The sequence below is a fragment of the Tenebrio molitor genome, chromosome 4, assembly GCF_963966145.1.
Source record: "Tenebrio molitor chromosome 4, icTenMoli1.1, whole genome shotgun sequence".
NCBI lineage: Eukaryota > Metazoa > Arthropoda > Insecta > Coleoptera > Tenebrionidae > Tenebrio > Tenebrio molitor.
In genome coordinates, this window is record NC_091049.1 from 18,593,156 (window position 1) to 18,617,094 (window position 23,939).

Consider the following 23,939-nt stretch of genomic DNA (forward strand, 5'->3'; position numbering starts at 1 on the left):
ATTTTAATTTAGGCTGGTTTTTCCACATTTTTCTCCAAATCTTCGAAATTTTCTTTTCAATTGAAAACATTCAATTGAGTTATTTCCATCCCGGGAGCATATCGACCAAAAAAAAAAAAGAATTAATTAAATATGTCCTTCCTATCGTCAGTTATTCTCGAGAGTGCATACAAAAATTATAAATTTTGAAGTTTGCCCGAATTTTCCGACTTTCCTTTGTAATTGTCCCGATTTTTTTCCCCGAAAACTTCCAAAACCATAACGAACAAAACAAAAAAGAATTACGCATAGCCATCGTTCGAATCCTGAGTTATGGTATTGAGTTCATACAAAAATTCCATAGAAAAAGCACTTTCAGTTTTTCCCGAATTATTTTAATTTAGTTTTCCAGATTTTTCTCCAAATCTTCCAGATTTTTTTCTATTGAAAACATTCAATTGAGTTAGGATTTCCATCCTGGGAGAATATCGAACAAAAAAAAGAATCAATCAAATATGTCGTTCCCATCGTCAGTTATGTATGAAGTTGTAGTGTGATTGTGATAAGTGTAGTGTGTTAATTTTAATTTAATTGTATTTTTTGTCCGACACCGTCAGAATTTGAGAATTTTCTCCTGTGTGAACGAATTTTGATAAATGTCACAACTTGTCAAAACTAAACGTCAAAGATTTTAAGCGATTTGGAGCCTGCCTTTAAGAGGCTCGTCGAACAAAAAAAAACCTTGTATTCAACTCGTTCGTGTGTAAATTGGGCCTTTTCTAGCACTCGTGGGCCTCGTTTCGCTCGCGTTTAAAAATGGTCCACTTGTGAGAAAAAAGGCCCAATTTACACACGAACTCATTAAATAAACTGCTATTATATGTTTAAGTTTTTTTTTTATTTATATCTAGTAAGTAATAAACTTATAATCAATTATGTCACAGCATTTATTATTTATTCCTCCAAGCCCCGGTTGCATAAAGCTTAGTTAACATCGTGTCAGCTAACAACGCGTCAAGTCTGAAATCCGCCAATTTGATTGGCTGATTCACATCCAATGTTAAATATCCGCCAATTAGATCGCTTGACAGTATATTAACTTTAACAACGAATTGACATCGCTTTATACAACCGGGCCTTAGTGATGCAACAGTCATTGTACTTTAGTTAATTTATTCAACAAATCTCTGATTTGTTCTAATATTCCTCCTTTAGTAGGACAAGGAATATCAAAACATGTTATGACCAAAAGTTGGCCAGTGACAGCACCGGGCTCTCAGGGGGTTTTTCGGGGCAAAGGGCGTGGGTTAGGATGTGGGCGCCAGGCAACCTTTTTGAGCTGGTTTAGACTTGTCCAGCTGCCGGGACAAGTACTTAGATTTCTTTAAACGTCGGAAGTAAGAAAAAATAAAATATCTAATTCCGTGGGAATTAAATAACTTGGTTTATTCTGCTATTCTCACCAACAGTAATTAAAATAAGAGATTTTCTACTGGTGTTGTGCTCTGGTTCATAGAATCGAAAAACGGTTCCTCTAAATGATTTGAAAAAAAAAAGAAATTGCAGAACCAGTTCACATTAATGACCTTATCAATTAACACTTATTCTGGTCTTATTAAGAAAGCTTTCCTTTACAGGGACGTTGTAACTTATCTTATGTTTCTGTTGCGAATAAACTTAAAACTAATACAGTATTGTAGTTTCAATTTGGTTGTAGGTCGTAAAATTTTATGGTACTTTAAGTTAAAGATCTTGCGGGGCTTATAAATCCTAGTTTACCACTAGCAGGTAATATTTTAAGCAGGGTTGTATTGTACATTTGGTATATTTGCATTGTACGGCAAACGGCACGCGCCGCTTCCCAACCTTTTCAAACCCAACCATTGTGTCCGTAAATCGCTCATAATATCCAATAAAATTTTACGACCTACAACCAAATTGAAACTACAGTATTTCCGAAGTACTAAAGAAAACAAGGTGTTACATTCGTTTTGTTTGAAATGAAATGCAGTCTTCTGCTAAATAAAATTACAACGTTAAATGAAATTTTGATTCTATGAGAAAGGTGTCTGGTATTGACCTTGACACTAAAAATTATATGAAAAAATCATGAAAAGTGCGGTCGGAAAAGTTCCGAAAATCTAACTTGAATGGTGAAATATAATGTATAATAATGGATGTGCAAACTTTAAGAAATAGAAGAACTGCTAAATGTAATCAAAATGCAAAAATGAAAAATTGAAATTTGTGAAATATAATAAATGTCTTGAAATATTTAAAATTCAAAATTACAAAATGTGAGAGGGTTCTATTTGATGAGAAGCGGGAAATTCGAGGCGTTCTTTAAATTTTCATTAATCCGCAATAAAAATGTGGCGACTCATCTTATGCCGGATACGTTGTGTCCTCGATTAGCGTCCTTTCGGCTTGCGGTACGGTACTGTTCCTTTTATGATGGCGTCACGGCGTGACCTTGACGAATCTCTTTATTTGGACGGTAAATGGTCTGGCGAACAATGGCCCTTACGAAAGATAAACCTGGCGAACGATCCTTACGAACGATGACCGGTAAACGATCACTCTCAAGAACGATGACTCAAAGGAACGATAAGTGGTCTGGCGACAACCACCCTAAAGAACGATGATTCTGGCGAAGAATCACCCTCAGGAACGACGGCCCAAAAGAGCGATGGTTGGTCTGGCGACGACCACCCTAAAGAACGATGATCCTTCTAAAACTTGATCCAAAAACGATATCCGCAGATGATCCCGATGCGCTTAGGACTCGCCGAGATACGACACCAGGCGCGGCATCACAGCGTGATCCTGACGTGTCCTCGCAAAACGGACCATAAGCGAACGACGATATGACTGGAAGAACGACGGTACGGGACTCCACAAACAACTTCTTTCCGCTGAAAGGGGTTGCTCTACGATAAATTGAAGGAGGACTTTCCGGTACTCCTTCACGGTACGGTACGATAATCTGGCTCGAACTACCCCTCTATCTCGCTAGACGACGAGGGGTTTCTCGACCACGGTAAGACGGCAAACGGTAAAACGGTAATCGGTAAACCTTCGGTCTCCTCGACGGCCCCGAAGCCTGGCAGCGCCGGACGATAAGCGCCATGGCGATCGGCAATCCGCTCTCGGGGATGATTGCAGATCCCGAACGCCACGCACGTGATTCGCATTCCGCGACTTGCGGCACAGCCGCCCGCTCGGCGGTCGCCGACCGAGTCCCTTGATTTCCGCTCGCGATGGGTTTTTTCTGTTACCCACGAATCTAGGAGCGCAACATGAAAGATCTGGACCTTATTTTCCGCTGTAATAAGGCGTCCCGATAATTGCACGAACAGCGCATCTTGATGACCATTTCCGGTGGGTCTACACTTGCGCGCTAAATGACAGATGGTCGATCATGGCGCCGGTTTGTTTACGTTGGTTTTCACCGATCGGAAAATTCACTGATGTTGAAGCGGTAATGTGTCGGTGAGTCCGCGCGTAATTCACGATAGATGTTGACGGCTATTTCCCGCAGGATCTCAAAAGGTTTGGACACACAAGGATGAAGGAAGAAGGTTGGGGAAAAGAAGAGAAGAAGATAACTTTCCGGCAAGTCACTGGAACAAAAGGGAATCGGAACTAACTTTGCCGTACGGTTACCCGAGCTGAGAAGAAGTAGAGAGGAATTGAAGGAAAAGGAAAGGAGAAAGAAGAAAAAAGAGAACGATAGAAAGATAGGCCGCAGCTAGACAGCCTAGAGGCGTAAAGCCACCTCAGCCTAAAATTTAGGGGCCAACATGTGTGGTTCCAGCCGCCCCAAAAATGGCTGGCACAGTCTCTGCAAAGAAAACTCGAAAGAACGAAAACCGAAAGTGAAACTGAACGAAACTGAAAGTGAAACGATAAACAAAAAATGAACCCTGAACCGATAAACTAAAATGAACTGATTGACGACACAAACAAAACTGAATGATCTCGAAATGAGCGTCCCGAAAAAGGTTACGGCAGGGTGGGCGCGTCGCGACGTCATGTGCCGTGCGTTATCTGCTAGCTCCAGGTCTTTGAGCAGCGATCTAATAGTCCCGCGAGCAAAAGTAGGACCTCTTGGCCTCCTACCCCGGCCAAACGTATAGTGGCATTTTGACATGCTACAATGTCTAACTGAAAGTAACCGGATCTAACATTTTTTTAGTAAACTCATTGTACTCAAAAATGTATTATTTTGAAAGAAATGTTTAAAGAATGCATCTCTTGCTGCTTGTGTTTATGGCCAGCCCTACCTCGAACGGACAGAGCTTTCTGACATGATTTTTAAAAGATTGGGGGATCAGTTGAGAGTTAGTTGGCCTCTTGTTAAGTTATCAAAGCAAAAGGTGGCCACGGATGAGGAACACGAAATAGCAGTCCTTCAAATTTTTGAGAAGGAACCGCACGTGGGGCAGCGCGAATTGGCAAATCATTTTAAATCAAATTTTTTTGGAAAATGTGCTTTTCAGTGATGAAGCATTTTTTAGCAACAATGGGGGTGTAAACAATAGCATATTATATCATAAAGAGTAGAAGTGAGTCTTTTTGTGCCAAGCCCAGAGATTGAAGACCGAAACGCAGTTGAGATCGGCAACTGGGCGAAGCACAAAAAGACCTTCTACCTGTACATATAGTAAATTCATTTTTGTAATGACAAACTAGAGTTACTAAATTTAGTAACTTTTGTCTCGTGAACACACCTTTTTACCGCGAATTTGGGCTTTTAAAAAGTTAAGTTATGGCTTCTACAATTTTGTACTTTTTCACTGCGTTTCCATTATCTCCATGAGTAATTTCTTTTATTTTGTTGAACGCCTTTAAAATGTGCTGCTTCGTCTGCTTGCTTATACTCCGTTTTGGAAATTCATTCATTATGGCAGCGACAATAATATGACATTTTAAGTCTTTACCAACTGTCTAATTTTTGTTTATTTTGTAAAAAAAATATAACAAAAAAAAGTTCCGCTAGTTCGTCATTACAAAAATGAATTTTTCTATAATTGATTCAAAAAATTGAAATTCACGCATAGTTATCTGTGCCTGAAGTGGGTCATTTTCTGACGTGTAATTTTTTTTGCATTGTTAGTAAGATCGAAACCAAAGAAACCATACAAAACAGTGTGTGAAATGCAATTTCACGCATACGACTATTTCTGTTTTTCATTTCACGCACTGTTTTTTATTAGTTACCTAGCAACATGGTCACTGCATTGAAACTTCAGAGTTCCTTCAAAAATTTGAATTTTTAATTTCAATTTTTTGAATCAATTATAGAAAAAATATTGTTTATATTTCGTGCGCGAAGATGTTTTTGTGCATTCAAAGGCTTATACTGCCTCGACCTTCGTCTCGGCGTAAAAGACCTTTTCATGCACAAAAAACACTCTCTTCGCGCACTTAATATAAAAATAACTATTACATATCCTAGAATTTTGTCGCTGTTGATTTCACGTCAAATATCTGTAAGTATCTGGTAGCAGTATTGCAAACAGCCGAATAACAAAATGCTCTTAATTGTATTGCCAACTCAAACGGTCCTTTTTGATCCCCCGGTATATTATTATAAGACGCTTCATTGTGACATGAACAGAACGAGTTAACGAGTGCCACAGTGCACCTTATAAAACGAGTGTAATACCTATACTATTTTTTTTATACTTTGGTCCCATTAATTTGATGAAAACTGAAAAATCTAATTATGAAATAATCTAGGGACTTTTGTGTGGCATGAGTTATGGTGGCATTTCTGTGAAATTTATGTCAAATCAAATGTCAAATGTTTTAATTGTTAACAGGAGCTCGCTAGAGATGCCAGAGGCCGCCCGGCGTGCTATTACAGCAATACCAACGTAATACGCATTAAAAAAAAACAAAAACAGTTTCACAAAAAGTTCCTTTGTGTCGCTACTTTTAGCTTCACAAAGATAACAAAGTAGCAAAAATCATTTTAATATTATATTGTTATACAGACTGATTCACATAACTTTCTAACCCTAACGAAATAAATACAGCCAGCAATACGTTTTTCATTCATAACTTGATCCAAAAAGTTATCACTGAATAACGTATTACTGGCGGCATTTAACTTTCGTTAAAGTCGGAAAGTTATGTGAATCAGTCATATACAGTATGTCCCCGGATTGAGTTTACAAGAGGAAAAAAAAAATTATTTTTGATTTTACGTAAAAACTTCCCAGGAATAACATTTTTTGCTTCATCTGAAACCCCCATTTCCGTTATTAAAATCTCAGTATTGATACACTGTACTCTTAAATTAACATTTTTTGTTAAAATTTGGACTTGATTAATTCATTTTTATGTTATAAATTTTATTACAATATATAAAAATATATATAAAAAATGATGAATAAGTGAATACACACCTTTCACACACAGGAGTTAAATTGGTTGCAATTGTTGCAAAACAACTCAATATAGTAATAAAAATTGACAGTTCACAGTGAGGCGGCAAAAATTTCATAACATGGGCATGGCCTGCTTCGACTGAAGACAATGTTTTCAACTTTAAAACTAAACAACAAACAACAATAAAGACTTTCTATAAAAAAAAAAAACATATACATTTTCTCATAGCGTCAATAAAAGAATGTTACATATTTTTACAGCAAGAAGGAAAGTACGATGAAATCCTAAGAGTTCGATGGGTGTAAGACATCCACTCGCCTAAGCCGACAGACAAGGTTGAAATGAGTGTTGCCTAAATCTCACAATTTTGCTTGTACTTTTCAAACAGTTATATTGATTAAAAAATAATTTTTAATTAATTGACGCAACATGACGTCAAGAGAAAATGTTGAAATACAAAAACCCCGATTTTACTAGGTTCTTATCGTAATTTACGTGTATTATTTTATCGAAGATATTGTACATAGGTATTAGCAAGTTTATTGATAAAAAGAGATATATTACACATATAACTTTGTTATTCCTGCCTCCGATAAGATAATTTTACGTAAGGTAATATATGCTTCGATAATATTAAAATATGGAGCAATATTGTTCTATTGTTATCACAACACTTAGATAAGTTTAGTCTTAATCATAATATTTCGTAATTATTTCCTATGTATTTCAAATTTAGACCATTTCAGCATTCTATTAATTAATTATTTTTTTCAAACCTGTCAATCCAAAATCTAATAGCATTGTTCAGCAATCATTTACAAATCCTAGATATGTGTAATGTGTTCCCATTATAATTTCATGATTTGTACGTAGAAATAGTCTTGAACGATAAAAATTAATCAAAATTGACTAATAGTCAATTCATTAATTGAACATTTACAAAAACCATAAAAGTGAAGAAACGATGTATTTAAAATAACCATGATCAATTATATGGCAATAATACCTTAAGTAGTTACGGTAACAATTATGACACTCCTAATTCCAATTCCCTTGGCATTAAGAATCCATAATTTCCCGTCCCATTGCGTCTTCAGTATTATCACTGCCACACTTTCTTTTCAGTTCTTTTTTTACATAGGATCAGATCTTGAAAGTAGGTACTCCAGTAATGTACTGATAATTCCATCATTTAGGTATATGTTTGCTTCCTGGATGGTTCTCCTTTAGCTATTGTTGAAATCTATCATATTCCTTCTTATAGGTACAAAGCTTATGTGTAGTAATGTAGCACTAAACAATTTATTTATTTTTTTTAACTTTACTGAACAATTACAAGGTCTGTGACGACTTCGGGCAACTTACTTTCCCGTTGCCCTCGGTAGTTATAACCGCATGAATAGTTGGCATGATGTACTAATGATGTACATAATGTACAGTCGCGAGCAATAAATTTTAGTCGTCAGTGTTATTCTTTGACGCAATGGAAAATGCTCCATTGTAAAACGGCCGTAAATATCATATTCATATCATAACCTATCATCATGTTATATGACATGAATTGTCATGTTTTTTTCATTTTTTTACACTTTCTTGACATGGGCATAATCACACAGGGATTTTTTTTTAATTTGTCACAATCTAACCAAATTTTGAAATCTTTACATTTACATATTTATCATTTCATAATTGTATGCTTTGACATTAAACGTACAAGGTTTGTTCTAATATTAGAGAAATAATGTCCTCATTTTGATATTATCTATGCACAGTGACAATGACCCATGCAGGTTCCTCTTCATCACAATGAACAATTATATTTCAATTAAGAATTTGCCAATTTTCAACTTTTTCGATCTTTTGTCTCTTACAGCCTGTTGCTAAGATTGATAAAGATTGTACAGGAGCTAGAGAACTTGTAGAGAACCCGTAACGGCTCTTGTAGAAAGTATTTATCCTTTTTCTTTGTTTTTCCTAGTTTTTTCTGTGCCATTTTCAACTAATTATGAATTTCAAGATTAGAAAATAAAACCACAAAGTTAAATATTTTTGGTAAAATGCGTGGTCTTTAATACACTGATTCAAAAAGTATGAAAGATATCCAGGAATTGCTTGAACGAAAGAAAATTTCACAGACACACAAAGCCACCATGGGAAAACCATTTTTCTTTACGTTTTGAACCAAAGACAATCAGAATCAACAGGAAACGAACCATCGTAGCAAATATTACAAAAATGCCAAATAAGTATTTTACGATGACTCAATTCTATTAAATTAATATAGTAGTTGAGATTACCGTGAAATGATTTATTTTTATAAACTTGATGATCTTCTTCATTATTATTGTTGCTTATCTAATCTCATGAATCACACCAAATGATAAGGATTTTTTGAAAATTCTAGTGGTTAATATAACAAAACAATATAGGTACAACAGAATCATTGTTTTTCTTATCAGAAATTATCGCAATCTACTTTAGGTAGGTACTCATTCCAGTTTTTATTAATGTGAACAGTGGTAGCGATTAACTTACTCTATACAAAATGAGCTGCATCTCCCAATTCTCCAAATATATAATATTTATATTTAATTTTATTATTGCGGTAAGAAACTTGTCAATACTGCCTTCTTGTTTAATTGCCAAGTTGTAGATTTGTGCCGTCGTGTTAATAGTTTTTGGAATAATCTACATAATAAATGAAAGCGACGGTGTAAATGTTTTCGGAGATGTTTTCTCACTTGGTGCTTTGGCAATAAGCGTTGGAGTCATTATATTCTTCATAGCTGCTTTAGGATGCTGCGGGGCTCTTCACGAAAATTCATGTCTTCTAACAACTGTAGGTAAGCAAGGTAATAAAGTACTTAAAAATCTTATTGTAACTTTTTAGTATGCCATCATCTTGATAGTGCTTTTTGTCATACAACTTGTTCTTGGAATACTTGCTGTAGTAAAAATAAAAGATGAAGATGATTTCTTCAATCAAGTGAAGGACTTAGTCAGAGATTTATTCGACAATAAAGACAAAGCTTCTATTGCAGCTTTTTATGCTCTTCAATCCTCAGTAAAAACTATTTTAATTTTTGTATGGATTTGTTAACTTTCAGAATATTTTAGTTTCATTGTTGCGGGGTAAATGGGCCGTCTGATTATTCAGTTACCACAGAAGGTTATCCAAAGAGTTGCTGCGAAAATGAGACAACACCCTGTTTTCATCCGTATAATGCTGGATGTGCAGCGGCATTTACAGATACGATTAGAGACTATATTGAAATAATTGGCTATGTTTCTATTGGTTTTGCTGTTGTGGAAGTAAGTTATATAAAACATTTAATATGTGTAACAAAAACACATTTGTTGTAGTTTGCTGGTGCTATCTTTGCCTTCATGGTAAGAAAGAGACGAACGGAATATGTTTAGGAAAGAATTTATCTTTAACTTAAACAATATGAAAGTGAATCTAATGAATTATGTACCTAAGTGTTCAGGATTAAGTAAGGTAGTTTAAAAGGAAATTTATTACCCAGATTTAAAGTTGTGAATAAAAAATTTAATGTTACTTAGTTAAAGCAGTCACATGGAAGTTCTTTGAAGAATAATATTTAATAAATACACTTTTTTATAATACAATAATATAAAATAAGAAACTTACTTTGGGGTATGTGTATACGAGTACTTTTCAAACACCTCTCAATAGTTTTTTAAGGAAGTTTACTCATCATATGTAGGTATATATAGAGGTTGAGTCGGAAGAAACGACGGAAACTCCATGAGTGTATTTACACTTGAAAATAATGCAAAAAAAACGTATATGTTCCTATCCGATTTTCATTTGTTTTCAAGTAGGTCCAAATTTTTGCTTGTTTTCACATTCAAAACATTTTGTAATCAGAGTATGTACAAAGAACAAGTGAACACTCGAGAAGTACTAATTCGACGTATTAGAAATACTGCCGCCAAGAAAGGCATGAAGCAATTCGGAGAGCAACAAGCGCCCTTCGTAGACGAAGTAGAAAATGTTAAGAGGTCAACATTTAATAAAAGAACGCACTTATTAAAACAATGTTAATGTTTGAAATTTTGTTTATTTGTTATTACGCTATAACTTGAAAACAAATAAAAATCGGATAAGAATATATTAGTTTTTTTTTACCATTATTTTAACATGTAAATACACTCATGGAGTTTCGGCCGTTCATTCCGACTCACCCGGTATAGTTAGCCAAAAAGGTTGGACTGGTAATCTTATGTACCTACCTACTGTACCTGCATCAAATTCCAAACTTATACGGTGTGATCAAGAATGACTGAATCTGTTGGTAACAATGAAATTTGGCAAATTTGAAATTTACCATCAAAGATTCATTTTTGTACTATCGTGTCAAAAATATATAACTCCCTATGATTTAGGGATATTCGTTACTAGGTTACCATAAATTTGGTTAGGTTGGAGGCTATGTGGTTTCTGGTGACAAACAAAACATATCGTAACCGTTAGGCAGCGAATTCCTTGTAGACTACGTCCACTGATAGAATGCATTTTTTTAAATATCCTTAGATAACAAAATCCCCAAACCATAACATTAAAATATTAAGAAAGTATCATAGATTGTGTTGGTAATATCTTGAAGCATTCGCGCCACTGATTCTCATTGGTTGTTATAAAACCCACGCGAAAAATAAATTATATGACGTTTCAAATTTGAAATTGTCAGTGCTGTCAAGTGATTTAAGCATTTAGATTTGCTATTTTTCATCTTTAGAGCTTTGTTTTGCGTTCCTCTGGTTTTAAAAGTTATTAGTTTTGATCGTGTTGCTGTTTTGATCTCCTCCGTTGCGATTTTTTTTGATTTCTTTGAATTTGTGAAGTGAGTGCGTGCCTCAAGAATCTAGCATAATGAACACTTTAAGTGACATTACAAACATCGAAAATGATACAGAGGTAATTTTTCTTCATGCATTAAATATTAAATAATCTCTTGTTTGTTTTAGCCATTTCCGAAAAAAGCTGGATATTTTCATTTCTGTACCCAGCTTTTTTCAGAAATTCGAAAATGTATTGTGCGTTGCATTTTTAAATCCATCGGGCACATTATCACTCTTGAAATACCCTGTATTAAAAAACCTAATAATATATTAATAATAATAATAATCCCTGCTATACAGAAGTTTTCTTTCGTCTTTCCTAAGTGCAAACATACAGAATAATAATAAAACATCACGTGTAAACCTGTTCTTTCATTTTTTTAAATTTCGCGCCGGATCTATTTCTTATAGCGTAGAGTGAACACTTTTAGTAACATTTATGTCAAGCAATCTATCAGTGGACAGAGTTTAACAGTTGCATATGGCTCTATTTCTCGCTAAGTGATGGATGTTTTTTCGTTTCACAATCAATTTTGGTTTCTGGCGGCATATTTAATTGGACTTAATCTCTTAATTTATAGTAATCAACCTTAAACATTCAAAATTACTTTTGAAGATTCTAGTTACATACAACATGAAAAACGTTATTTCCCTAAAAGTTCTAATTCTGGGGAGTAATTTATTTTTGACACGAGAGTAGTAGCATAAACATAACTAACATAACCAAAAATAGCTATTTATGCACCAAGGGCGTTACAACGATGATTACGCCCGGAGAACGATGAATCAGCTCGAGGGCTTTAGCCCGAGAGATGGATATCGTTCGATGGGCGTAATTATTCGGTGACGCCGTGGTGCATACAAGATTTTATTTTTCACTATACGTGTGCAGTAACATTTTTGCCATGAAATTATGCTTTAATTAATGTATTCTAGTGCATTTTGTAGTGTTGGGTTAATTTAATACAATTTAAAATCTCCCAATCTCTTGCTGGATGAAGTATACCTACCTACCTAACTAATTTGTACAATGAATATTTTTTTCGAATCATGAACTGGTGGAAATGTAAAATTACTGTTTGATAAAATTAATGTAAAATGTGTTGATTTTTTTTTTTGCTTATCTTATCTCAAGGTTTTTCTTCAATTAACCTTGCCTCTTGCCTGATAATAATAACAAATATAGTCGTAGTCAACCACTTATACTACGGTGTGTTAACTAATTGTTTTAATTTAAATCAACAATTCAACGATTTCGCCTACCCTAAGATGGTCTTCAATCTTCAATAACATTGTTTCCATAAAAATCCTCGTTTTGAATTAACTGTCTTGTTGCATTAGCTCAATTAAAAATATTTATCCTTGTTTCCCGTATTTTCAACAATAGAGTTGAAGAATAATAGAATGTCTAAGTAACAAAGCATTCGTGGTGCAAATGGTCTTATATTCATAATTAATTCTAATTAATGGGCATGAAGTGGGAATATGGTTTAATTTTCTCTAGTGTTGGGGCACGTTTTGTTTCAGCTCTCGTCAGTCGTCAGGCGCCTCTGGAGATAAACTCAAAGGGGTTGTCACTTTGTCAGCAAACGGTAATTGTTCACTTTAACTACTTCTGGAATTTTCGCGTTTTTTCTGGCTAGACAGCCTCAGGGCGTCCTCCTAGATCGTGTCCCACCATTCAAACCTTGTGCAAATGCCTTTTTTTTCTCTCTTGTTGTGTTTCAAGGTCGCTTCAAGGTCGCGCCAAGTCTTAGTGTAACTAAAGGGTAAGGAAAATTTTCATTTGCACAAGGTTTGACTGGTGGGAAACGATGTAGGAAGATGTCCTGAGGCTGTCTAGCCAGAAAAAACGTGAAAATTCCAGAAGTAGTTAAAGTGAACAATTACCCAGCAAACGAATACTCAAGTTGTTGAATAGTATGAGCGATCAAATTAATTTGTAATCGAGTCATCCATGGATTTGAATCCGTATGTTTTTTGCGATTGATATGTCGAGATCTAACCTGCGTTTCAAGGTGTTTATTGGAGCATGGAGTTCAAGTAACGACATACGATTTCGGATTCATGGATAACTCGATTACAAATTAATTTGATCGCTCTTTAGAATAAGTGTAGGTATTTCACAATGAAGGAAAATAACAAAAATGGATCTGGTCTCGTTGAACGCTGCTGGAGGAAGAGGCCGCATTGCGCACTGCCTCAGTCCGGTCTTGGACCTGCCAGCCGTGGTCGCTCACTACATAGCGTGAGGGTGGTTTTCCCTGTGCCGCAGGTACTATACCACCCGCACTACTCCTACTGGCTAACAAAGTTGCCTAACCTCTGTCTCTTAATGTTAACACTAAGTGTACAATAGTCAATTGGCAAATTTATTAATAAAATTAGGATTGAAACCAGTTTAGCAATAAAATTTTCCCAAAGTCCGCGCCGAAAATGTTAATGTTCACGTGATGAATTTCAGGAGTTACACATTTATGAGCAACCTAATGATTCAATCGATCTTCTATCACTACTATCAGTAGGTAATAATTAAACGTGAGGACACTGACACTAAGATTTTCTTAATCTTTGGCAACCGATTATACTTCCTATGTAAGCAATCGTATTGCAAGTGAATGTCTCAACGTTGACGATCGTTAATACACAATGTTTCATTGCAAACACAGCTCAATCACTTCCTGTTATTTATCTCTACTTTACCTTCAGTAGGTAGGTAATTTAAATAAATTAGATGAAAATTAATATAAAGGTACTTGAAAAGATTCACTTGCTGAAACGGTATCGACTCGATATTTAATTGGCGGTCTATCCAGAGAAAGCATCATAACCAATGACAAATGTACATAATAAGTGGAAACAAAAAAAAAAAGTGAAAAATACTAACCCCCCTTTGTCATTCTGCAGTATTTGCTTTAGCAAAAAAGGGGTTGGTGAGCATCCACTAATCAAGTTAACAGGGCATTCGTCTCCTCACTCCTCACTCTATTAAACTATCAGGGTGTTATTGAAATGCGTGGACAAATTTTAAGCACGAGCTACTGGCTTCATGTAGAACACAGAAATTTAAAAAATTCTAAGTCAAAAAATAAAATGACATTTATTTTTTCAGCTACATTTTTTTTTTTTTTACTTTTAGTCTTCTACGTTGTCCCACAACCTCGTAGGTTAAATTTTCATCACATTTTAAAAATACACCCTTTTTATCATATTTTACACCAATGCGGTTTCCTTGTTTTAAAGCATACGTACCTCCTAGAGACTACTTCGCATTGGCGCATATTTTATTAAATATGATATACGAGTTCTACATGAAGCCAGTAGCTCGTGGTTAAAATTTGCCCACGCATTTCAATGACACCCCGTGTGTATTAACTTGATTCTGATCACCAAAAGCAAATAAGCAGCTTACGAGGTAAGGCTTGCACGTAGAGGGTTGCATTCTTTGCGAAGTGAGCTTTCAAACGAGGTGTTACTTCACCCAAACGAAAACGTAACGCATAATTTTTGAAAAAAATCTAAAAACAGGTCAATTAGTGTTTTAAAAAAAGATTTCTGCTGGTATTTTCTTTTGGTCTTTTCGATGATCTTGAAAAAGTTATTATGTTATAAAAAAAATAGGTTTTTTTCAGCAAATTTCTTATGTAAATTGAAAATTTTTTTGAGCGTCTGGTAGACAATTAAAAGATCTATGACCTGATGACATCATAACTCTTTCAATGTCATCAGAAACAGCAAACAGATACCATCAACAGAAAGCTTTTTGAAACCGCTAGTTCACCTGTTTCTGCGTTTTTCTCGAAAATCATTCGTTTCTATTTTATTGGGGTCTTTCCAGACTCTTTGGACACACTGAATATCAATAACAATAATCTTTCAATTTTCTATAAGTAAACTTTGCGTTCGATTTATGAATGCCTAGTATTTTTCGTGTTCGTTTCCTGAGATACCTAGCCACTTTAGGTACTCGTACATTACTCGTTACGTTACACTACAGAATATTCATTTGCTTTCATCTTTCAATAACTGACTACTGTTGTTGAATATTGAGAATATTAGAATAATGTTTAAAGTTAAAACATAATTTCATCTCATCAAAGAAAGAGTGCGCCACACCCACACGTTAAATAGGTAGGTACTTGCATAGAATATGTACTTGGATCGTCAAAATAATCGAATACTTTAGTTATCTGTAAAGTCGGTACATACTGCATAATGAAATACCGGGACATTTTTTTAACTCTGAACGTAGTCCATACTTATTCCCTATGTTCAATTTTAAAAAACACAGATCAATACATTGTGAGTTGCTATGCAACCAACTATACCGAACACCAGAGATTTTGAAATAATGTTAAAAATTGTTCCGATTGAGGGAATTGGTCTATCATGTGTTGCATTGGAAATGTCACGCACATTTCTAATGCTCTGATTGGCATAGAATAACTGCATTATGTGTATTTCTTCTTCAAATAACTTGACCATTTTGTTAAACTGTCAAGTATGTACTTATTTTTGTTACCTTGGTTACGTGATTACATACATGCATTGACCTGTGTTTTTTAAAACTGAACATAGGGAATAAGTATGGGCTATGTTCAATGTTAAAAAAATGTCCCGGTATAACTAATCACGAACAGAGTTCTGTCTCGGTATTCGTTACTTTGGATCTCGTCGAATACCGAATACTTCAGTAACGAATAGTTACTTTTTCTACATCACTATTGGAAACCATTGATTCAAATTACTAACTTACCTGGAGTCCACATACTCGCACTCCATGACCGCCGTTGGCGCGGATACAAGCTTCAGCACGTCTCAACCACGGTTGACGGGCACCACCAAAATTGCCCATTTCCATCCAGATGGTTTCAGCGGCAGCAAAAATTCTGTTACGCACTTCATCTACTGTGTCAGGGAGAGGTTGATTATCGTACACCAAAGCCTTCATGTATCCCCATAAAAATCCGGAGATTTGGAGATCGTGCCGGCCACCTTCTAGGCTACGGCTATTGCGTCCAATTCACCGTCGAGGGTTTGTCCTATTCAAAAAGTCTCTAACCTGCCGGCTGTACATTATGGAAGTTGACAACACCATCTCGGGTAAAACACACTTAATTTGCGCTTTTTTGTAAAAACCAGCTACAAAAACGACGACGCACTGGATAGTCTGCAGGACTTAATCCTTGAACTCTTATACATGATAAGGATAAAGTAGCTGCTCATGCAAAGTCCTAGATACAACCGATCGTGACACATTAAATTGCCTGGTGAATTGTCTGGTACTTAATCCTGAATCCTCTTCCGTTGCGTTTAAAATTTGCTCTTCAACATTTCAGCATTGAAGGCTGAAGTAATCCAGTTTCTCGCTGCAAATACATTTCCACGACTTTCTCCGTAAAGTAGATGCATATCCGCGTATTCGACATTCGAAAAAGGCATTATTTTGAATAAATTTGTCACCGACAATGTGAATTTATACCAACTGACTGATGCACTTTCGGCAAAAAAAAGAATGTCGTTAAAGCCCAAAATGCCATACGGCTTTTTTTGTACAGCTTAACGAGATGTATATGTTTGCCAAGTATTGCAGGTTATACACCACTCATCCTCTATTTTTTGAAACGAACATTATGTCTGATTTGTCGTGTATAGGCTTTGCCATTTCTATTGAAACACCACCTGTTGATTGACAGTTTGGCAACGCTGCAAATATGTTTAGTAATTTTTTGACTATTTTTGCCAATCTTGATTTTTGTTGAATGTCATGTCATATTTGACTCAACGCGTCTTTCATTCAATTATAACCCAATAATTATCAAGAATGTATTGTTTTTTCGCGAAAATAGAGCAAAATAGAAAAAAAACGAGTCCTTATGGGTGCTGACATGAAGAGAACTCTTATTAAATTATATGATAAACTGCATTTAAGTCAGCCAATGTGGTCAGTCGGAAAAATTTGTGTTGAAATTTCAGAAATCTTTTCCGTAAGTTAAAAAAGGTGTTTTTCTATCATTCTAAAAAGTGTCAGCGTCTTCAGCTTAGGACGTATTTACATTTGCTAACAATGCTAACATTTAGGTATAACATCAAAATTAAATCCCGCACTTTTTATCACACGCCACTTGGCACATGCGCCTTGAGGGGACACCTTAAATTATTGTTCTAAATTGGAATTAATTGTAACTTTGATTTTCATCTCTTCAGCTAAATTTTAAGTGCAGTTTTATTTGTTATTAATTATTATAACTCATTTAACTTTAACAGCAGAAAAGTGAGGTTAGGTACGTGTTAGTTTCGTCGATCCTCTGCGGTTTCAGTATAAGAAATATTCAATAAAAAAAGCATTTCAGCAAGTGTAGTTTATTAAAAATACTTAATACATATAAGTACATTGAAATAAACCAAAATAATTATTTTTTTACTTAAACTTTTCCCCAATTCATTCAATTATGAGTTCCTCAAACTCCTGATTTTTTTAAATCCTTACAATCTTATCCCACATTGCCTATATACCCCCATAATACCAATTTCTTTTTCCAGATAGGTATCTGATATTACTGTCTACAGAATTATCCAATCACACCTGAGAGGCGAAATCCTTCAAGATTCCAAAACTGGCGCCAATCCTTTGATTTTGTAATTTCCTTGTTCATTGATTAAAATTCTTTGAGTTTCCCTTGGGTTTTACCTTCCACCTTCCAGCAGGAACACTAACCACGACAGATAACCACGCTAAAAACCACTCACTCACATTTGTAGTGGTAGGACTCGCAGGCGTAAAATTTTTAGATTTCTATTGACATTTATATTAAATTATTATATATATTAAGATTGCACGATGCGTCGACGAGATAAATAATTGCTAAATGTGTAGTTAGATCATTGATTTATCAATTTAAAATACTTATTTTGACGGCGATTTGCGTTGACGTTTTAGGAACTAGAAAATGTCAAAATTTCAAATTTCTCACTAAAAGCCGTTTTACAACCAACCGAACCTGTTACACATTGCTAAATTTTAGGAAAAATCCAACAGGTGGTGTTTCAATAGAAATGGCAGAGCCTATATAGTCCAATTTTTACCCTTTTGCGATGACGTCATTATCTAGTAACTTTACGTATGTTTGAGCTAGGATCAGAAACAAATTTGAATTGATCATAAATAACTATAAATGTGTCAAATTTGTTGACAATTGCTTCGAAAGGTTATGTTTGTAATCAATGTAATAAGTGAAAGAAATTAAAAATTGTCAAATTGACAGGAGCATAAAATAACTTCAAAGTGACCATCAATAAATAAACGTGCCTATTTCTTTGTTTTTTTTTTTCTGTTTCTGTCGTTTCAATAAAGAGAAAGCGAGGAAGGAAAGCGTGACGTCACCTCAAAAGGGTAAAAATTGGACTATACCTACCCTTTGTGAATCGATGGGGCTTGTCCGTGCGTTTGCCAAAGTGTCAGTCGAATTAATAGCGATTTACTTTCACTCTTTCGAAATTTTCAATATCAAAATTGGAGAAGTGGCGTTTTGTAAACCAAATTTTATTATTATCAAGTCAAATTATTTTTAGAATGCTTAAAAAGGCGGTAGACTGTTGCGGTCGCGAAATATCGTGAGTTAAAAAATAAGTATTTTTCCGTTTCATTTTTAGATGTATGCCAATTTTCTTTCACGGCATGGAAATTGTTTAACAAAACATTTCAAAGTATTTGGTATTCTAAGCTTATGACGTGTAACACATGTTGTTTAAATTGTAAATTTGAATGCCCATCCTGTAAATATGTATTTATTTGTGGTTAACATGTTTGCCTTTGAGGCAAAAACTGGTTTATTTACGAATATTTATGTGACCAAGTTTTTAGACAAAAACTGGCTTTAGTTATGTGTGTATTAAAAATAAATTTGAAAAGCGAACAGCCTCTTCAAAACAACGAGCAGATTCGAGAAAAGTTCTGTCAAAAATACAGTCTGTCAACAACTGCCGCATATAAGCGAGGTGTTGCAAAATAAAACAACTCTTGACACAAGAAATTAACATTCTGTATCATTACCATTGTAAACTGTAGTATTTAATATTTCGTTCTTCTCTATATTTTTTTACGCGGCATACATATTCTGCTCTCATTTTCTTCAGATGTGGGATTTCCATAATTCTCAATGTTTTCTCTAAATGTCGATAAGATATCCCGATATTCTTTAAATAGAGCCTGAAGGTTTCCTGTGAATAATTAATTTCGTATCCACTCATTTAAAGGCTTCAGAAGAGACTCAACCGTTGGCACTCCAGAAACGATAACAAAGAGCCTGCTTGATGATAGATTTGATCTTGAATCTTGGCATATAATTATCAGTTAGGTACTACATTATCATTTCGTATATTGTTCAAAAAATGCTTCGATTGTGTTGTAATATGTACACTTGTATTCAAAAAGAATCGCGTACACCATTTAAATCAAGTAAGCAATTTTTATAGGTTTTTTATCGTTTAAAAACGGACTTTTTCTGTCATTTTGACAAAAGTTATAAGACAGGTTATGTCTTAATTTTTAGATAATTTTATTTGAATATTATATTAATATTTGGTCGTGGCGCCGTTTGCATTTATAACCGCCTTTAGTCTACGTGGTATAAAAAAAATATAGACGATTTACTAATATAATTATCCAAAGCAAGTTGTCCATAACAGCGAGTGATAGGTACATCAAGAGCTTGGTCTTGATTTGTGGCTTATTTTGGACGTCCAGACTGTGGGATATATTTTACATTTCCAGTTTTCTAATCAATTTTGACACCGTGGATAGTACAGTTAGAGACACGGAATTTCGGGCATCACTGTCAATATACTGTCAAAAAATGTAAAATATGCTTTACATTATTAACCTCAATGCGATTAACATGAACAGAAGATAAATTTCAAAATTTGACTTTTGAATGTCAAGTTGACAATAAAGAGTGATTTACATCGCAATTTTTTGAAGTAACAGAAAAATTATGCCCGAAATTTCGTATCCCTAACTGTACAATAGGATTTCTGTCCGGATGAACGTTATTAAATAAATGACAAACATCTTGGTGTGAACATTGTCGATCTCCCATAACCAACCATCATTAGGATTTCAATTCTTTCAGTTTCACTGATTTTCACCGTGTTTACAAATAAAAATAAAACTATTCTTATTAAAATAAACCAACTTGTTAACTTATTGAAAGATACTTAACAATAACAGGGAAGATAACATTAAGGAAACTGATGCCACTATCATTTTTTGTAGAATTATCTTCACATGAATAAATAAACAGGAGTATTAAAAACTGGAGAATTTGATTTAATATCACATTTTGCCGTTTATTGGAAATTAGAATTTTATAATTCATAGGAAAACTCATTTGAAGAAAAAAAAGAGTAATAAAAGGCAGCAATTGCAATTTAAAAAAATAAATACATATAACAAAGCTAAAAGTTACCAAAAACAGTTTAGTAATATAATAATACGATCCATTATTAAACTGTTTTCGATATAATAATGATGAGTCCATTAGTAACGCAAAGTAAATAAATGATCTGACATTAACAAATTTTATGAGCCTGTCACAATAGTGTTAATGTTAGTGGTAATGTTATAATCTTAGTGGAGGTGGCAATGGTGATGTTAGTAGTCCAGTGTTCACAATAATGTTAACGGAATGTTACTCTTACAGCTGTCAACGTGGTGTGAACTGTCACTGCGCCTGCGCGTGCGTGAAATTCTCGATAGTGATTGGTAGATGTTAACGAAGATGTTAAAGAACCAGACATTTTCTGCATCTCTTAACATCGTTTCTAACATTAACATCACCATCACCATTATTGTGAACGGTTGAACGTTTCACCAATGTTCTGAAGATTAACATTCTGGCTAACACTAACATTAACATTACCATTAATACTATTGTGACAGATACATTACGCTCCCTTGAATAAAAAGTATGAGTTTTGTTAAGTTATGGTTAGGCAAGACATTTTTCACAGCGGCACCAGTTTTGCATAAGTTATTAACGTAATTAATTAGCTTTATGAAAAGATTTTTCTATGATATAATTGTCACTCAAAAAAGTCATAATTATTAAAAAAGTCCTAGATTCGCAACACATAAAATTTAGCTATCATTTTCGGTTTTTTTTTGCTTTGGCTATGTTGTTTTATGTCTTAATTTAGGCATTTAGGGGGTCAAGAATAATAAGAGCAATTGAGATCAGGAAAAATTTAAAGTATGTGTTCTCTTAGTATATTGACCAGGATAACATTTTAAATAAGAGTTGTGAATTTTAAAAACTGTCGTTTTAGAGTATTTAAAGAAAAAAAATGAAGAAAGAACATTATTCTTTTTTGGTTTTAAAGACAATCAAGGGCCAACTGAAGGGTGAGCCTTATTGTGAAACAACTAAATTTATAACAAAATGTGTCTGATTTATTAATTTCGTTCAAAAAGCTTTAGCTCAATATAAAAGCTTAATTGTTATGATTATTGATTACATTTACGGCTCTGAAACGAATTTTTTAAAAATTGTAAATTAACATTTGAAAAAATTAAAATAGGAAACATTAACACTATTCAGCATTGAGGAAATGTTTTCTATCAAATGTGACATAATTATCATTTTGTTGTTTTTCCTATATGTATTTTTAGATCAAGTTTAAGGTCAACTTTATTTTGCAATGTGTCATGCATACATTTTAATACTGTGAGAACATTTAATTTTATACCTACATAATTAAAGTAAGCGGTTTTTTTACGATTGGAGATATGTAAATATTTTGAAATTTAGGGTTTTCATGTTCAATCATGTTCAATTTAAAAGAAATGAAGCACTAGAAAATACTAGTTTTATTGACAATCATAAAAATTGTTCAAAGTTTTCTCCGCCGGTTTGGATGCAACTGTTAATTCGCCGTTTCATATTTTGTATTGTTTTGTATTGAAGGGTCACTTTGACAATTCAAATCAAGTTGTCAACAGTGTTGCCAATTTATTTTAAAAGTCATAGCGTACCTACTTTAATTATAAATTTAAATGATCTCACGATAGATAATAATCAGATTCGGGAAATATTTTGAAGCAAATAAAATAAGTGCTAATTCTTTTGTAAGACCAACTAATAATTCATACGTATTAATTTATTATGTGAGATAATGATCTTTATATGTGTGAATTATGACTGTCCCTCTTGTGATTAATTTTTTCCGTATGATACAGGTGTCCAAGAATCGTCTCCCCAAAGAAAAAAGGTAGTACAGTCGGTTGCAAAAAAAAATCGAGTACATCAAATTTTCTATAGATTAATTCATCCTTCTTGTCGTCAATTTTGATGTTACCGAGACAAGCAAAATGTCAAAACTTTTCATTTCTTACGTCAGGCAAATGACATTCCTTGTGTCAGACATAACCTATTTGAAAAAGTATGCCATTAAAAGTCAGAAAAGCCTCATTTACATGTGATAAAAATAGGAAAATTCAGTGCTCTTGATTTTTATGATGTACTCGATTTTTTTGCAAGCGACTGTACTTACCTATTCGGTTATTCGGATAAATATGAATTTTAAAGACAAAAGTCCTATCTGAAGCGATAATCGAAAAAAAAAAATTCTAAACTTGACCAATCAGAGTTGAGCACACAAAGGTAGGATTTTTTAGTAATATCTGAGGACGAGCTTCTGAGGCTGGTGAAATTGAAAACTTTATAAGTTGGTTATGTGAGCTACAGGAAAATATATTTTAGTCATTTTGGAGTCTCTTTTGCTGTCGGCATATGCCTGTTTTCTATGATGGGGAGGCAGTTCTGAGACAGGCTGTATAAATATGTCAGGTACTTATGTCATGCATTTTATTTTAAGGAGATAAGTAATGTAGTATGCTGATATTTCTTTGATTTAAGTTGTAAATAAAAATTTTGTAGTTTCTATGAACTAGCTAGTAGCCTGGAGGTAAACATTGAGCGGTGGCCAAGGTTAGTGACAAAAACTCTTGAGATATCACTAGTGGACTCGTAAAAGGAAGAATTTACTGTTTGCACTGTTGTGTCAGTTACCTTCAACTTATTTTCAGCGATGACTTCACATTATTTCGGCCCAAATACATAATATAATAGCCATGTCGTTTCTGACAATTCACAAAAATAGAGATTGAAAAGTTCCAATTGTAGTAAGCGGTCATAAGTCATAAAAATTTGGTTATACGGGTGATCCACGTAGCCCGTTCGTTAGAAGCTTTCTGATTTTTCAAAATCGTATTAATATGATTTTAACCCGATCGATTGTTTAAAAAAGAATCCATTCTCGCGTGATCAGACCTAGAAATCAAGATACAGCAAGCATGGCAGGAGGTCGATCAAAATTGTACCAGAAATTTAATTCTATCTGTGAATATGAGATTATAATAAGCTGTGTTGGACAGAAATGGGACTGCCACAAAATACTACTTAATTATTTAAATTAGAAACTCATATGTATTTAATGTTATGTTCATATTTTACTAATCTGCATAAACGTTTTACAGCTTTAATAAAAATAATTAATTAAAATTAAATCAATTCGACGTTGTTGGTCCCTATAGGCCGTGCCAAACCCAAATAACCACCACCTGTTGAATTACGTTGGTGAAAACAAAATTACACTAAGTGTATAATGGCAATTTTGATAAAATGCTAGACCAATCA

General features: G+C 34.2%; 1 protein-coding gene across 1 annotated transcript; it reads left to right on the plus strand.

Moving 5' to 3' along the window:
* Nucleotides 1–8,027: 8,027 nt before the first annotated feature.
* On the plus strand, nucleotides 8,028–10,029 carry LOC138128400 (23 kDa integral membrane protein-like). The gene is made up of 5 exons (XM_069044604.1): nucleotides 8,028–8,983; nucleotides 9,032–9,217; nucleotides 9,269–9,442; nucleotides 9,496–9,690; nucleotides 9,742–10,029. Exons 1-5 carry the CDS (start codon nucleotides 8,924–8,926, stop codon nucleotides 9,796–9,798), a joined length of 672 nt encoding a protein of 223 aa, XP_068900705.1. The 5' UTR covers nucleotides 8,028–8,923; the 3' UTR covers nucleotides 9,799–10,029.
* Nucleotides 10,030–23,939: the final 13,910 nt, after the last annotated feature.

What these genes read in the sequence shown, in the direction of transcription:
- LOC138128400 (XM_069044604.1), top strand. Translation starts at nt 8,924, where the DNA reads ATGAGCTGCATCTCCCAATTCTCCAAATATATAATATTTATATTTAAT. An exon ending in TTTATGCTCTTCAATCCTCA is followed by an intron (nt 9,443 to 9,495) that starts GTAAAAACTATT and finishes AGAATATTTTAG; the next exon opens with TTTCATTGTTGCGGGGTAAA. An exon ending in TTGGTTTTGCTGTTGTGGAA is followed by an intron (nt 9,691 to 9,741) that starts GTAAGTTATATA and finishes CATTTGTTGTAG; the next exon opens with TTTGCTGGTGCTATCTTTGC.